The sequence below is a fragment of the Dryas octopetala genome, chromosome 6 (genome assembly GCF_963921425.1).
Source record: "Dryas octopetala chromosome 6, drDryOcto1.1, whole genome shotgun sequence".
In the NCBI taxonomy this organism is placed as follows: Eukaryota; Viridiplantae; Streptophyta; class Magnoliopsida; order Rosales; family Rosaceae; genus Dryas; species Dryas octopetala.
The window spans coordinates 12360389-12377147 of record NC_141371.1 but is presented as its reverse complement, the minus strand read 5'-3'; the positions used below and the strand labels follow the sequence as shown (position 1 = coordinate 12377147).

The window sequence follows — 16759 nt, the reverse complement described above, 5'->3', positions numbered from 1 at the left end:
TCGACCTTGTTGGCGGTGGGGGCGACTGGGGTGGGGTCGGGGTTGGGGGTGAGGATTGCTGGGGATTGATTTTCCTCTTTCTGTTTTTTCCTTGGTTAATGAGGATATTTTAAGAATTTGAGAGGGGGTGTAAAGAGAAATTTAATAAATTAAAAAGTTATAGGAGTGTGAGGTCAGAAATTTGGGAGTGTAAGAATAACAGTGATCTTAAAAAAAAAAAAAAAAAGTCTTAACAAATAACTAGAGTGGTCCAAATAGATTCGCTCTAACTTTGATTGAAAGAAAACCTGGCTTGTGAGTCGTGACATGAGAGGATTTTCCTAATTAAAAGAAAAATAGTAAACAAAGAATTTTTTTTTGCCCTTTTGCTAAGTATGTGTCAAAGTGAGGAATAGCCAGAAAAAATAAAATAGAAACCAAGGACCAAGGAGTGAAATTTCGAAAATTTCGCCGAAATTTCGCCGAAATTTTCGTTTTTTAGGGATCCCGAAATTTTATCACACTACCCTTAATTTTCGGTAATTTTTCGGCGAAATTTCGAAAATTTCGCCGAAATTTCGGCCGAAATTTCGATCCCCCTCACATGCATTTTTGTAAAATTTCGACGAAATTTGCCGAAATTTCGACGAAATTTGCTGAAATTTCGACGAAATTTGCCGAAATTTCGCAGAATCTCAACTGGGTGGGTGATCGATTTTGGAGAAACGGCGGGTGGGTACTCGGTACTCCTAGTGGTTGTTCAATTTGCTGCTCGATTTTGGATGAAATATATCATATATGTCTATTTCTTGGTTTTGCTGCTCGATTTTTGTGCTGGGTAGCCTGGGTTTATGCTGGATGTCAAGTATATCTGTATATGCCTGGGTTTATGCTGGATGTCAATTAGCCTGGGTTGCTGCTCGATTTTTGTGCTGGGTAGCCTGGGTTTATGCTGGATAGCCTGGATGTCAAATATATCATATTTTTTTTTTTTGGTCAACGTGATTCATTAAAGCCCAACAAGGCAACAGAAGGCAAACAGAGGAAAGGCCTATGGCCAGCGTCGCTACAGCAAAGAGGCCACCGTCAAATATATCATATAGTTTTAGCAATGGTTGGCCTTTTTGTTTGTCCCTTGGTTCTAAGCTAGTGTTATGCTTTCTTCTGCAGTTATGCTTCACGATTAAAATTTGTTGTTTGTTGGTTATTTATATAAGCAGAGAAAGCCAGTTCTTTTAGTAGGCTGCATTCCTATTGGATCATATTCCGGGTATTGTTTTTATTAGTTTAGATTTAGACTGTGTAGCTGAATTATTCACATGTCTTGCATTTGCTAATTAGTACAAAGCTGCAAGAAATTATTAATTTTTTTTTTCCACTTTTCCACATTAAATACTATGCTTTGAATATATCTTCTCTTGATTACCCATTTCAATCAGATCACCATGAAATATGACAGCCTAAGGCCCTAAAGTCTATTAAAATAAAAAAGAATATATATAAGATTAATTGATTAAAGGAGTAATGGGACCATTTAATGAAGAAAAAGCTAGAGTACATGCTAATATGAAATTTAGAATTAAATTACATTCAAATGAAGGCAACAGAAGATTATAATTAACATTCTTAAAGATTCTTGGTCCTATAAAGAGATTACCAAATACAAAGAGATTTAAAATTGTAATATAAATAAATTTGAGGTGTTATTTATATAATTATTAATTAGTCACCCATTTTTGTAACAGTATTTACCACCAGCGCCCATTATATTCATCTTATATTACATAAAACTTACTATATAATTTGGTTTCTTCAATGTTTTTTATCAATATAGTAGATAATATGTTAAATAAGCATATGGTCAAGTTTCATTCAAAATTTCCATATTTTGATAACAATTTCCGTCGTTTTTATCTAATTTTGTCGAAATCGAAATTTTAATCGAAATTTCCACGAAAATTTCCGTCGAAATTTCCATCGAAAATTTCCTCGAAACCGAAATTTTACTCCTTGCCAAGGACTATTCAAAATGGTACAAAGATAAACAAGGGCAGGAATGTAAAACTAGCCTTTTTCAACATTAAAAACAAAGATAAGTAAAGGATAATCTGAAGAGCCCCATGTTTTGTACCCACTCTTATTTTATTGTAGATGCTCCAACATGCAACCCAATAACCCATGCATATCTGCAAATTCTTTTCTTAGTGGTCAATTCACCATAATCGAAGGACAGTTGCCATGCTGCTGACAGCTTTCAAAGGCGCGTGGTGGGATGAGTTGTGTTCAGTACACTAATGCTCTTCCTCCCCAACCCAAGGTGCCAAAAGAGCCAACCGAGGAAGGAGCCCAACACAACAACAGCTCCTTTACACGCATTTGACTGCAAATCAAATAAATACATTTCCTAAAATAATACCCGATTTCAGAGACTGACTGAAATGGCCTCTTCTGACAACTCCTTTTGATTTCTTATTCATCCCCTTTCATTTCCCTCTCTCTCTCTCTCTCTCACTCTCAAAGGAAGAAGCAGCTTCTCTCTTTTTTTTTTTTTGGCCATGAAGCAGCTTCTCTCTTAAATAAACAAAAACCCAACCCCATCTGCCATCTCTCTCTCTCTGAAACAGAGGAATCCAAGAAACACCTTCTTCTCTCTCTCTCTCTATTTGTATGCCTTTCCCTTTCCTCTTCCTCCTCATCTGGGTTTTCTTTCCAAGCCCATAAATCTCTCTCTCTCTCTCTCTCTCTCTCTCTCTCTCTCTCTCTGTAATTGGGAACCCAACTTCAAAACCAGCCCAGTTACAAAAGCTGAACACACAAAGCAGAAAACAGAGGCAAACAAATAAAAATAAAATCTTTTGCATAAGAAATGGCACGCTATCTGCGCTATCACCAGTGCAGAAAAGGTGAAAAGCATACCGAAGAAGATGAAGAATCCCAGGCCCTTCTAATGGAGTTTGCAAACTCTGGCTATTACAAAAGACCAAGTCCCAAGTTTCTCTATCTTCTCTTCCTCTCTCTCCTCTCTTTCAGCTTCATATTAGCCCCTCATCTTTTCAGCTCCAACACCACTTTCTCTCTCTTATGTAAGCTTTTCTCTCTCTGGCCAAGGGTTTCATTTATTTTTTTTATTATTTTCTTTGTTCTACTTTACCTGTGTATTTATGAACGCGGACCTTGTTGGTTTTTGCAGATTCAACACCAGTAGAAAATGAAGGCCTTGCTGCTGCTGATTTGAATGCAGATGCTCCCTTGTGTTCTTCAATCTCTAATGGTTAGTACTCTGCCTCTCTCTTTCTCTTTAGATTGTTTGCTATTGATTGTTAACATTCACTTATGCCCCTTTTGGTGCCTTAAAAGAAAAAATAAGGTAAAGAATTGAAACTATATTGAAAATAAAAATCTAGCATGCGTGCTTTGGCTTTGTTGAGATTGAAAGTTCATTTTCTTTCCTATCTTCTTCAGTTTTCTCAGTAACCAAGCTGGGGATTAAATTACAACTCTCTCTCTCTCATGTTCTGAGTTTGATCAGACAACTTAATCCCATCATAAACTTCAATCCCTTTTAATTTTTTATGTTTTTTTTTTCTTAAGTATTAATTTATTGTCATTTCTTTCTCTGGCTGCAGGAACTATATGTTGTGATAGAAACAGTATTCGTTCAGATGTTTGTATCATGAAAGGGGATGTAAGAACACACTCTGCATCCTCTTCCATACTTGTCTATAGATCTAGAGACAGGAGTAGCTTCAAAAATTATGTTTCAGGTGTCGTTGAGGAAGACGAAGAAGGGGAGAATGAGGAACTCCAGCACGAAAAGGTCAAACCGTACACCCGGAAATGGGAAACAAGTGTCATGGACACCATTGATGAATTGCAGCTCATTGCAAAGAAAGACACTCTAGGAATGCACCATGAGTGTGATGTCCAACATGATGTTCCAGCAGTTTTTTTCTCAACTGGGGGCTATACCGGTAATGTTTATCATGAATTCAATGATGGGATTCTGCCATTGTTCATTACTTCCCAGCAATTCAACAAGAAGGTTGTGTTTGTCATTCTCGATTATCATAATTGGTGGGTTATGAAATATGGAGACATTGTTTCACAACTATCAGATTATCCACCTGTAGATTTTAGTGGAGATATGAGAACTCATTGCTTCCCTGAGGCCATTGTTGGTCTGAGAATTCATGATGAGCTCACTGTGGATTCTTCACTGATGGAGGGAAATACAAGCATCGTTGACTTTCGAAACCTTCTAGACCGAGCTTACTGGCCTCGAATTAGAAGTCTAATTCAAGATGAGGAACGAGAAGCACAGGAGAAGCTTTCTGCATCTCCGACATCTGAAAGGTCCTTAGAAATTGAGAATGCAGTGCAAGAAGATCAGTTGAAGAAGCCTAAACTGGTTATCATATCTCGAAATGGATCAAGAGCGATAACTAATGAGAATTTATTGGTGAAAATGGCTGAGAAAATCGGGTTTGAAGTTAATGTTTTGAGACCTGACCCTACGACAGAGTTAGCAAAGATTTATCGGGCCCTTAATTCGAGTGATGTGATGATTGGGGTTCATGGTGCTGCCATGACCCATTTTCTCTTTATGAAGCCTCGTTGTGTGTTTATCCAAGTTGTTCCCCTAGGAACTGAGTGGGCAGCAGAGGAGTATTATGGGGAACCTGCAAGGAAGCTTGGCTTAAAATACATTGGCTACCAAATTCTTACCAAGGAGAGCTCATTATATGACAAATATGATAAAGATGATCCTGTTCTTAGAGATCCAAAGAGTGTAAACAAAAAGGGATGGCAATACACAAAGGAGATCTATCTTGATGGTCAAAATGTGAGATTAGACCTTGGAAGATTTCGGAAGCGGTTGGTTCGTGCTTATGATTACATCTTCAACAGAATCAACCAGCATCCCCATCTGCAATCACAGTAATTTTGATGGTTTTTCTTTGCCTTACATAAATCATTTTGGAGGTTGTAGATGGCACAAAATGGCTACTAGGAAGATTTGTTTGTATTTGGTAGAAATTATTGAACATATGTGCCCTTTTGTACATCAAGCATTGAACTAAGAAACTTAAACTTGAATTTTGGTAAATACTTTGATTTTTTAAGCAACCCTTCTTTTCTTCTAGGACTTATTTCTTCTAGGACCAATGTTAATATTTTATTTTTATATATTGAATTCAATTGCATTAGACCAGCTGTATTCCGATAGTCCACAAATTTTCTTGACTCGAATCTTTGTTGCTTTCTGCATTTTTCTTTGTTGTTTCAGGTGCTGCTTTTGATTAGTCCAAAAAGTTTAGGAGGCTTGTGTTTATGTATGATACTAACATTGACACATCAACATCAGCTGTATATGTTCTGCAATTATCATACATAGTGGGATAACTTAGCCATGTGTCTGAACTTGCATTTTCCAAATTGGCACATGCATCTTTTAGGCCAAGATATTGACAGGAAAATACATCTTGTGGGTTACTAAACCTGCCATATTTTCAACTTTAGCCACTTTGTCATGCCTTTTGTGTTGTGTGCACTCGTAGGATTATTGTTAACGTAGATGTGTGTGATGTGTGCGTGCGTAACATTGGCTTTGTTTGCCTGAGAACCCCATAAGTTCAACATGACATGTGAAACAAAAATCTCCTATACAAAAATCTCCATGTGAAGACTGTCAGTAGAATGCATTATTGTATCTGATGAGTGCCAAAATTATGGCAACGGTATTGTACTGTACAAACTGAAAAAGGGTACATTGAATTTATAGGAAAATACTTGGGTCACCCTTAGGTACTCTAAGGTCACTCCACCATCTAAAATTTTTAAAATTACAAATTTGATAATACTGACGCATGATCGGAACCGTTCATTTTTTAGATAATTTATTATAGATAATTTCTACAAAAAATTAAATCAATCGAAAATTGTTTGGTTATGTAATTATTGTCAATTAAGTAAAAAATCGATGATTTTCAATTAAAGAGTGATTTTTGGATTAAATTGTTGATTTTTTTTATTTAAGCGATAATAATTATATAATCAAACGATTTCCGATTGATTTTATTTTTTATAAAAATAATCTTTAATAAGTTATTTAAAAAATAAACAATTTCGATTATGCAGTTATATTACCAAATTTGTAATTTTGGGTAGTGGAGTGATCTTGAGTACCCAAGGTGACACAAGTACCGTCCGAATTTATATTATGCAGAATGATTGCAGTGAGGCAATGTTGGCATGGCATGAACAAAAATTTTTACAAATTTCTATAAAATTTTTTCCTCCATCTATAAAGTGGTTACTACTTACTAGGACAATGATAATGATATTGGATGATCAGAATACATCATATGACAGGTTCCAAACACGCCTTTCTAAAAGTATGGCTCAGAAGCTCATATGCTGCACTGCTGGACCGCATGGTCAAGTAGGAACTGTCCAGTTGTCCCTTCATATATATCTAGTTATTAATTTATGGGTTTTTATTGGTTCATTTTCTTCTATTTTGTTTCTTTTTTATTATTGGGTAGGGGCTGGTGAGGTCAGAGAAAAAGAAAGAACTTTTGCATAGAGAATAAGTCTCACAAATACTAGTCGTTGAGGTTGATTTGTACCACAAGGGTTTTTCTTTATATCTCTAAGGCTAAAAAAAGTATTTTATCGTCCAAATTTTGTTAGACTGAAATAATAACAGTTTTATTTTTTTATTTTTTTTAAATTTATTGTAAGTATCTATGCTAGAACTAAGAAGATTCTCTTTGTCAACTATAGTGAAGAAATTTTCAAGCATAGTAGTTTAATAATAGAGTTTTTTTTCCCTCCACTTTCTCTCTGCCATACAGTTTGGTTTCTATATTGTGCTTTCCATTACACTGCATATGCATAAGCATGTTTGTGTGATACTTCCTGTTTTTATTAGTCAAACTTGACAACTGATCACCTTGCTTCATTTTACATATCCTGAATTATAAAAATGAAACATAAATGATAATTTATAATATAGTTCACGATTTGGGGCATATGCATTACATCACTTGGGCAGGCATTGCATCAGTGATGTAAATTCATTTAAAATTCAGAGCCATATCTTTGAAATCATTAAACAATAACAACATGCCAGGATGGTAGCGTGAAATTGATTAATCAAGTATAATTTAAGGGTAGGTTTGGTTCTAAGGTAATTAAAATCACAGTGATATTATATTAGATATAGAGATCTTAGATCTGTGTACAAAATTTGGATTTATACTTTTGTAAACAAAAGAGCTCTATACTGAACCTAGATATGGACTAATGAAACACTGCCACTTCACAAATTTTGGATCCCAAATATTATTTTTCCTAGAAAGATCAACATGGTAGGATATTTAAAAATTGAACTTGAATAAAAAAACTAAAAGTCATCAAATTTTAATTAGAAAATATGAAATGTGGTTGGCTACTCACCCATGCTGGATATGGGTAAAAACATGCCTCTTCTTGAGAAAGGAACGCTTTGTGTTGCCCAAGAAAACCAGCTTGAGAGAATTACAAAATTTTATGAGTTCTTAAAAGACTTTCTCCGTTGAAATAGAAAAAAGGAAAAACAAAGATTTCGACATTTTGAGAATGGAAGAAATAGAGAATGGAGGGAGGACAGGAGACAGATGAAGTATAAAATATCATGTCAATGAGTTGAGGTACGAGACAAATGAAATATAAAATATTATGCTTATCTTATCTTTACCTTCCTTGAAGATATTGAAAAGAAAAGGAAGGTGTCTGATTGTTTTGGCAAAAGAGGTTAATTACACTTTTCACATATTGATCCCTTCGGCCTACCTCGTGATCCAGTTGTAATTATAAAATTTCACATTGAGTATTTCAAGCCCATGTGAAATATGTCACTTTCACAAAATCTATATAACTTTTTAATTGGATAAAGAGATCATTGCCTTAAAAACTGGGTAAAAGAGAATTATTTTTTCTCATAAATGGGTAAAAGGGATGACATCTCAAAATGATCAATATGAGATTATAACAAATTTAGCAAAATATTTACTACTTCATCATTATCAATAAAAAAAAAAAGAAAAAAAAAAAGCCTATACATGTCTTGGCCAGTCTGTGAGCAACTCTCTTTCAGGCAGTTGTTGGAGTGTCCTAATTCATATGTCAACAGATCAGTATGCTTCGAGTCAAAGCACCACTACAGACTTACAGTTATAATGATCAGTTTGCATTAACTCAGCTTCAAATGAATGATCTATAGCCATCGCTTGTTACTTTTTGTTGACTGGTGGACTGGGGGAGGTGTTTTGGCATTTCTATTGTCGTTTACACCTACAAAGCAAAGACCACAAGAAACACAAGTTATATATCTGAACATGAAAATTCTAAAATATGAGAAGTTCTAGACTGTAATGAAAGCTGGTATGAGTTTTCCGTACTAGTGTCGACTGGCTTCCCTCCAAGAGAGGATCGTCGAGACCTGTCAGGTTGAATGCCAGTCAGTGATTGCCGCCTCAGAGTTCTTGCACTGTTTGTAACTGGTGACTCCCCATCATTGATATCGACTGAACATTTAATAGTTGAATGTGTTTCTATCAAATTTTGCTGGTTCCTGCAATATTTCACCATAAGCTTTAGTGAGAAATTGCAGCAGAAGTAAATTTCAATAACATTCAATATGAATCATGCATAACAAAATAACATGTATTGAAACAGCAAAAGTCCTAGACTATCACCCACCTCTTCTCAGAGCCATTTATCAGTTTTCCAATGGTCCGAAGGGATCTCCTTATCTGAGATCCTTTTCCAGTTGTGCTACTAGTCAAATTAGGTGTCGGGTAATCCGTAAAAAGAGGGAGCTTGCTTTTAAAAACAATCTCCTCATTTCTGGCACGTATTTGTGGTTCAGGTGTTGTTGGTAGCTGAAGAGAGCGAGCTTGTGTCCTACTATCTGTTTTCAATCCTCGCTTCTGAGAAGTAGCCATCTTTGGACTTCGAGGAGCCTTGGGAAGAGGTTCAGGTGTCGTTGGTGGCTGAAGAGAAGGAACTTGTGTTCTACTATCTGTTTCCAGCACTTGCTTCTGATAGGTAGCACTTGTTGGACTTCGAAGAACCCTGGGGCGAGGTTCAGGTGTCGTAGGTAGCTGAAGAGGAGGAACTTGTGTTCTCCTATCTGTTTCTAACACTTGCTTCTGATAGGCAGTGCTTATTGGACTTCCAGGAGCCTTGGGACAAAACACTTCCAACGTGGAGTTGTCATTGCTGAAATGCCCAGATGGCTTTGTGACTGCTTCTGCACCTTGAAGTTGACCATATTTCTGCAATGACACTGCCTCAGACGGCAGGGGTTTCCCCATATCATATGATATATGCAGATTATCCTTCTTAATAGATCTTGGACCTTCCAAGCTCAATCTTCTTGAACGAGTTGGAAGAGAAGGGGTTTTGGATCCCTTTCTGTCTTCAAGGTTCATTGCCTTCTCGGTCTTCACAGTGCTACAATTTTCGATGCTTAATCTTCTAAGGCGCTGAGGAGTTTTCTCAGTCACAGCCCTTGGTTTCTCGCATGTTTTATTGAACTGTATACCCTGAGATTCCTTGTTTGCTAATGTCCTTTTAAGGCTCTCAACCTGCAAAATTTGAAACAAAAGTATTACTGCCTAAACAATTTTAATGTTTTGCTGATACTCCAAATTTTCAGGATGAACTTAGATAAATTAACCAATCTCAGGATAAAGAAAGAGCAAACCAGAATAGAAAGAATACAGGCAACACAAACCTTACTCAGTAAAATATATTTACCTGTTCTTTGAGTTGCATAACCTCACTACTCTCCTTGTTCGAACGAGCAGCACCAAGTTCAACAGTGGAAACCCTCTGAGCAAACTTCAAGGTACTGACTGTTTCACTGAAAGAATCTTCTTCTGGACTCACATGAGCAAGCATTAATGTTTTAGCATGTCCACCTAAAGTACAAATCCCAAAAAGAAATTTGTGTCAGTACATGCACAGTACACAGTACACAATACACAATACTCAATTTGAATTTAATGGTTTAACTCCTTGGAGGACAAGTTTCTGTCATTTCACCACTCACATTGCAGTATCAATCAAAATGGAAGTAAACAGTTCACTAATTTTTCACCATTATTAATATATAAAAAGAGTGCATTATAGTGTGGCATGATCTGGCACATAAAGCAATACAAGAAGATAGTATAACAAAGAGAAGCTGGAAACTCAAAAAATGAGGACTAGCTGGTATGTTTCAAACCTAAGGAGTCTTGCAACAGAAGTGTGAGTTTGCTGTTTCTGTAAGGGATGTGAGAATTCTTCTGAGCCAAGGCTGTGATAACATCTCCTAAACAAGAAAGAGACTTATTGATATACAGTGCCTCTTTGAGCCTATCTCCTGTAACTTCAGATTTGTCCACTCGTTCACTTCCTGCGAGGTCAACCAAATGAAGGCAACTGCGGAGAGTACCTCCAGATGTATCTTTTCCATGCACATGGACTGTCAGGACACTACAGAGACACACCAAAGAATTCTATCAGTGGTACAAAATAACTGATATCTTGCTTATTGCTTTTATTTTTATTTTTATTTACACTCAATAGTTTTAGACATGGAACCATAAACTATGAAGTAGAAAATTTAAGTTGTTTCTTATTAGAGAAACAGTTAACATAAATCAGCTCCTAAAAACTGACCTATGGGAACGGCTACTGTGGTTATTCATTGCAGTAGAACTCACAACACGATTCACCTCACCGAACTTCATGAGGTTGAGAACATCAGTGGTGGAATTTACGGAACGCATTGTAGCATCTGGAATACTCAAGCCATTATCACCAGTGCAGCTCCGAATCTCTAATTTGTGAATTGTTAAGGATACACATATTGCATGTGGTCATTACTTCTTACCAGCGAATACAACTTAGGTAAAAGTAAAATAGCCAATAATATATGAAAGGATATTTGGTGGTTGATGAATCTTCTGCGAGAAGGTCTCGTACTTGTTCATTGTAAATTTCAACCATTTGAACATGAATGTCATAATGTATGATATCTTTCCTTTTATTTGACATCTGGAACAGATCGTTGAGAGCTAGATAATTAATCCCCAAATCCTTAGATGACCCACCTGATGGACCACTCTGTAAAAATGTAAAGAAAAAAAATTAATTCAGATTTATCTAATGTGTCATTTTCTTATATTAAGCATAAATACTTGCAAACAGATGAAAGCAAACAAAAATCTCCTCCAAAACGGATCTTCAGCCTAATATTAGATATTTAAACACAAAAGGGGGAGGATGAGAAATTGCAAAATATATATCCAACTGAAGCCACAGGATTCTCTTACCATGGTATGTGTTTTTCCAGATCCGGTTTGACCATAAGCAAATATGCATACATTGTAACCATCCATCACAGACCTAATCAATGGTTGGGTGTCCTTGAAAACCTCATCTGCAAATGAAAGTATAATAATATAGTCAAAACAAAATTGGATTGCTGGCCAAAAAAAAAAAACAAACAAACTTGGATTGATGTAGAAAAGCTATAAAAAAATATTATTTTTTCCCATAATACTACCTTGAGTAGCAGTTGGACTAAACACTCGGTTGAACTGAAAAACTTTCCTTCCATCCTTTTGGGGCTTTGCAGGGTCCAAGATCACAAGTGAACCATCCTCTCCAATGAAATCTATCACATTTCTGGATTCAGAACTGAAGGAGGGCCTAATCCGGCAGTAAACTCGAATATTACCTGAAGAAATTTCAACCAAGATAAGATCACTAATTCTTGATAGTTGTCAAATTAGAAATAGGATAAGCATAGCTAACATTTATGTTTGAAAAAGTACCAACCTTTCAAATCCTGAACTAAGTTGTATAGTTTCTGATTCTCTTTCACCACCCTGTGATACCCAAGAGCAGCAGTAGACAGCTCTAGCACCTGAGTCCCTGAACCCACAAAGCGCACAAGCACAATTAACATTCAAGAAAAATTCTTTATACTGGTGGGAGACAAATTTATGTGAATATGTGCATACAGCTGTGTAAAATTGCAAGAATTTAGGACATTCGTCCATCACTAATTAGATCACTAAAAGCAGGACATACCCAAGTCTTTCAAACCTCTCTGCAGCTCGGACTGTAAATCTTCAAACTCCCTTTTTGCACTTAACCACAACGCCTTGAGGTCCTGCCATATAAACACCATTACCAATAGCCCTGCTAGAGATATCATATATGCAATAGTCCTAAATTGCAAGTCTTATCATAATTTTTCTAGAAAATTGTGCTATTTAATTATATTTTGATTAAATTGAATTTATTTGTCCAAACAAGGAGCCTGTTCCTAACTACTTTGTTATGAAATATGATTTATGCTAAAAGGTATGACCTCCTTTTTCTTTAAAAAAAAAAATACGTTAGAGAACCAAGAACAGTTGAATTACAAATCAAAGTTTATCTAAAACCATCACAAAAGATAAACAAAATAGCTATCCAGTGTCAGAATTAGTTTTGTATTTTAATGGAAATTCATATAACCCATCCAAAAGTAGTGGATTACAAGATTTAATAATAAGTTTATACTGAAATGATAATAGATGTACAGGAAAGAAAACAAAATAAATACCTACCACAAGTTCTTTCTCTTGCATTTGAAATAGAACCCTGTGGTTGCAGTTACCCTTTCTCAAACAAGCTTTGCAGCACTGAAAAGACGAAACATAAAGAGACTTCAGAATCTAGGAGATGTTCAAAAATTAGAGAGCAACATCCAATACCATACTTATCGCATCAGGTAGCACTACATTAGAGGCTAACCCAAAAAAGGGAAAGAGAAATATATATATATATATATCTGTGTGTATTGAAATCATTAAATATGGATACTTCTTCTTAGGAAACAGAGGTATATAATTTACAATTAATATTTCTCATTTCAAATTTCAACAAAATAGTGAGTTCACAAAATCATATAACTAGAGTGGATTTTCTGGCACAAGTAGGTAGAATTGAATGTTCAAGTCTAGTTGAAAATGATGAAATTCAGAATACATGTAACTTGTGCTCTATATTAGGAAACAAGGCATTACCAAACACAAAAAGTTGTGGCTTTATATTTCTTGTGCCATGTAAAATATCAAACAACATTCAATAATCTAACTTTAACAGAGCTGGTTACTCTTGGGGTCAGTATGTAAATATATGGTACCAAATCAATTACTAGAAATACAGAGTCGTGAGAGAAATTTAACCATATAGAATATGTAAAAATTCTTAGATATATTTCTAATTATAGAAGTAATGAATAAGACATCTAAAGATTCCTAGGGGGAAAAAGTAGAGAGGAGTGTATTGCCACTTTCTAAATGAGAAAAGTGAATATTCTCCATTCACTAACGGCACAAAAGATGGGGTTACAACCGTCAACATGAAACTAATATTGAATATAAAGAAAACATTTTACAACTTCTTTCCAAGCAAAAAAATCATTTGATTTTCAATGATTTAAACACTCTTCACTTCAAAGAAATTATTTTGAAGTCAAAACTATTTCATTAAACTTCGATACAAATAAACTTACATAATGAACAATAAGATTTTCCTTAAATGTAGACTTCTAACTGAGATAAAATAAATGCTTTTAAAACATAATAACATAAGTTTAACACACGGTTCTTAAGTATTATCAATTTCTAAGAATATTGATTGCATAGAGAGTGATTCTTAACATGAACATACTCTGGAATTTTCAAGAGCAGATAAATCCTCTGGAGGCATAGACTTTGAATGGGCAGGTGAGCTGCTTATTCCTTTTAATGATTCTTTTAACATTGAATGCAACTGTTTATACACAAGAAGACAAGAATACTGTCAAGCTCAAATCAACTTCATGTAATGAAAACATTGGCAGAAAATAAATGGGGGAGGGGGGGATTTTCCAAATTAAACATAAGCACAACCAATTTAAAAAAAAAGTTACAGAATAATGTAGAGTAGGCAGTGCGGAAAGAAAAAGTCATATTACAGACAAGACTTTTGAACCACCAAAACATGCACCACTGTTTGCATTCAACAATGTTATAGTTCCCATTTAAGATATACCATCAAGGCACCAATTATACCGAAATACCTCCTAGGCACTTCTTGTTGTATCCAATGGTAGGGCAAAAAAACACTCAGAGTATACATGCTACCAAAGTATTTGGGATCAAGCAAAAAAAGCTATTTACATTTATTTCATAAAGAAGAAAACTACTATGGCAAAATCAAGTTACCCCTTTTTACTCAAAATTAAGCATATGGCAGCAACAATACAATAGACTGCAACTTTATCCCAAATTTGCCCCCTAAATTTATTATTATTAAAAAGGGGGAAAGCCGGGAAGGGGGGGGGGGGAAGGGGGGCTTCCCTCCACATTTTTATTTCGTTCATTCTGTCTTCACTAAACTCAAAATAACATCATAGTATCATACTTGAAAAGCTCAATAAAAATATGGCTTGTTGTGGAATTTATTCAACCAAGAAAAAATAAAAGGAAAAATATCCTAACACTCAAATTTAACTAACCTCAGGAAACTTCTTTTCCTCCAAACAACTTGTCATGATCCTTGTAAAGAGGCTGACTGGATCCTGCAGCAAAAGAAATTGGTTAACAAAGATGAAACTTGATGTAAAATCTAAGAAGAAGAAGAAGAAGAAATCATTACCAGATCTCCATTATGGTAGGAAGCAAGAAGGTTGTCATCAATGTTTTCCTTCATGTCGACCATTGAGCTAGCAAGTAACTTGACAACAGATTCTATGAAGTAAAAGAGAAGATAATAGTTAGGGAGAGGAACTGAAGACCATTACAAATAGCCTATAGAGCTACTAAGATGAGGATACCACATAAGGATGATGGTATTTCTGGAGTAGATGTCTTATCTACTAACAGATAAAAAAAATTGAGTTGTTTCATATCATTCGATAGGCCTTTGCATGTACAGCGGCATGAATTGAAATGCATAATGAGAAATACAAAAAAAATTCTCAAGAGAAACGAATAAAACCTTCAAGTTTCCAACTGTCACCCTCAACAGGTGGTTGTTTCTCATGTGCGGCAGACATATCCAAGTGCCTGCAAGTGTCTGCTGTGACAGTAGCTGAGGCTCTAGAATGCATTCTATTAGAAGAATGCATAACTAAGGGAGATTTCACATATTTACAAAATCCATTCCCACTGCTCATCTGCTTCCACTCATCATAGGATTTAAGGGCTAAAACACAATCAACAACCTTGGCTGCCGACCCTGCCTCCAATGTATCCTGAGACAATATACCATGATCTCACATACAATGTAAAAATACAAGTACTATTGATATATATATACATGCATGTTATATAAGCAGATGATCTACCCTTTCGAGGTCAGAAGCTTCAAACGCAGGCAGCTTCAACTCTTCAGCAGCGACCAGAAAGTTACGAACATTTTCAAAGTACTGATAGGCAGGCAATGGTTGGAATTCCCAACTTAGTGATTGCAAAGGAATTTGGCTCTCCACAACCTTAAAGATAATAATAAGAAGAAATTGACAGAAATAGAAACTTAGAAGCTTATACATGTGAGGCCTTTACATGAGAATATATGTAAATTTTTAACTGTTGGACAAACTAATCAATAATATATTATTTTCTTTTGCTTTTTTTTTTTTTTGCTTCTTCTCATCAACCAAAGAGAGATATTTTGGTGAAAAGTAATACCTTGGGCACTGCTCCTGGTTGAATCTTGTTGATAGCATTGCATAGGATCAGACCATTTCTCAAGCAAGAAATGAACTCTCTCTCTGATGGCTGTTTCGGTATGCCAAGTGGACCCACCAAGCTTTCAAGCCACTCAACAGCTTGGAATCGCCTCCCAGCTGCCAAATTTAGCAAATTTAGCAATTAAGAACGGAATAATCAATAATGTTCCGTTTCTTGAAAAGTCAACAATTATGCCCCTACAATTAAGCCTATTAAGGGAAAAGAATCATACATCTGTGATCTCTTTGTAATTTACGAACCAAGAAATTAATACCTCAATTCAATTGAACCAAATGCAGCACAATTGGTCTTAGTTGACAAAAAAATTTCAAATCTTGGAAACCATACCACCATAGCCACACACACTATTCTAATTTTCTTTCTTCTTCTTTTATTTTCTATAACATTCTGACCAAGAAAACAGACACATACTGGGAAAGTAAAACGCAAATGACTCAATGAACCAACCAACCTGCTTCTTCGGCTTTTCTTGAAGCCCTAGTAAAATCATGCAACCCAGTTCTTGCACAGTCCTCCATTCCTTGTTTCCTGTAAGAAAATAAAAATCTAAAATAAAACCACCAAAAATCCAGAACCAACCAAAAAAAACCGCTAAAATAACATTCCAAAAGAACCCACCAAAAATCTTAAGGAAATCATATACTAAACAAAATGAACATTGGGAATGACACACAGAGAGAAAAAGACAGAGAATATTCGAGAACATACTTGCTTCTTTATCCGGGTCTTTCTCTAAACCCCTAGAAACCCAGAACCCAGCGCGAGAAAGTGAGAGAGAGAGAGAGCGCGAGAAAATGAGAGAGAGAGAGAGAGAGAGAGAGAGAGAGAGAGAGAGAGAGAGAGAGAGGTGGGGTTTGGTAGTGGTGATACAGAGTGAGAGAGAATAGTTCTTGGGTATAGGCTTTTTGGGCTGGGGACCCGAATTCCGAACCTAAGGCTACGGAATC

The 16759-nt window shown here is 35.7% G+C and overlaps 2 protein-coding genes across 2 annotated transcripts; one reads left to right on the top strand and one right to left on the bottom strand.

Moving 5' to 3' along the window:
* The first annotated feature begins 2397 nt into the window (after positions 1-2397).
* LOC147282457 (xylan glycosyltransferase MUCI21-like) lies at positions 2398-5044 on the top strand. The gene is made up of 3 exons (XM_086247244.1): positions 2398-3062; positions 3170-3250; positions 3606-5044. Exons 1-3 carry the CDS (start codon positions 2846-2848, stop codon positions 4919-4921), a joined length of 1614 nt encoding a protein of 537 aa, XP_086103370.1. The 5' UTR covers positions 2398-2845; the 3' UTR covers positions 4922-5044.
* Positions 5045-8071: 3027 nt separating this feature from the next.
* Positions 8072-16333, bottom strand: LOC147282456 (P-loop nucleoside triphosphate hydrolases superfamily protein with CH (Calponin Homology) domain-containing protein). Its single transcript, XM_086246285.1, has 19 exons — positions 16264-16333; positions 15750-15907; positions 15407-15553; positions 15058-15313; positions 14716-14846; positions 14576-14638; positions 13747-13848; positions 12639-12713; positions 12115-12196; positions 11860-11955; positions 11585-11758; positions 11352-11458; positions 10967-11142; positions 10696-10863; positions 10259-10509; positions 9787-9950; positions 8725-9614; positions 8424-8596; positions 8072-8316 (listed from the first exon to the last, which is right to left on the bottom strand). The coding sequence occupies exons 1-19, from the start codon at positions 16328-16330 to the stop codon at positions 8240-8242; spliced, it is 3357 nt and encodes a 1118-aa protein (XP_086102411.1). The 5' UTR covers positions 16331-16333; the 3' UTR covers positions 8072-8239.
* Between the last annotated feature and the right edge of the window lie 426 nt (positions 16334-16759).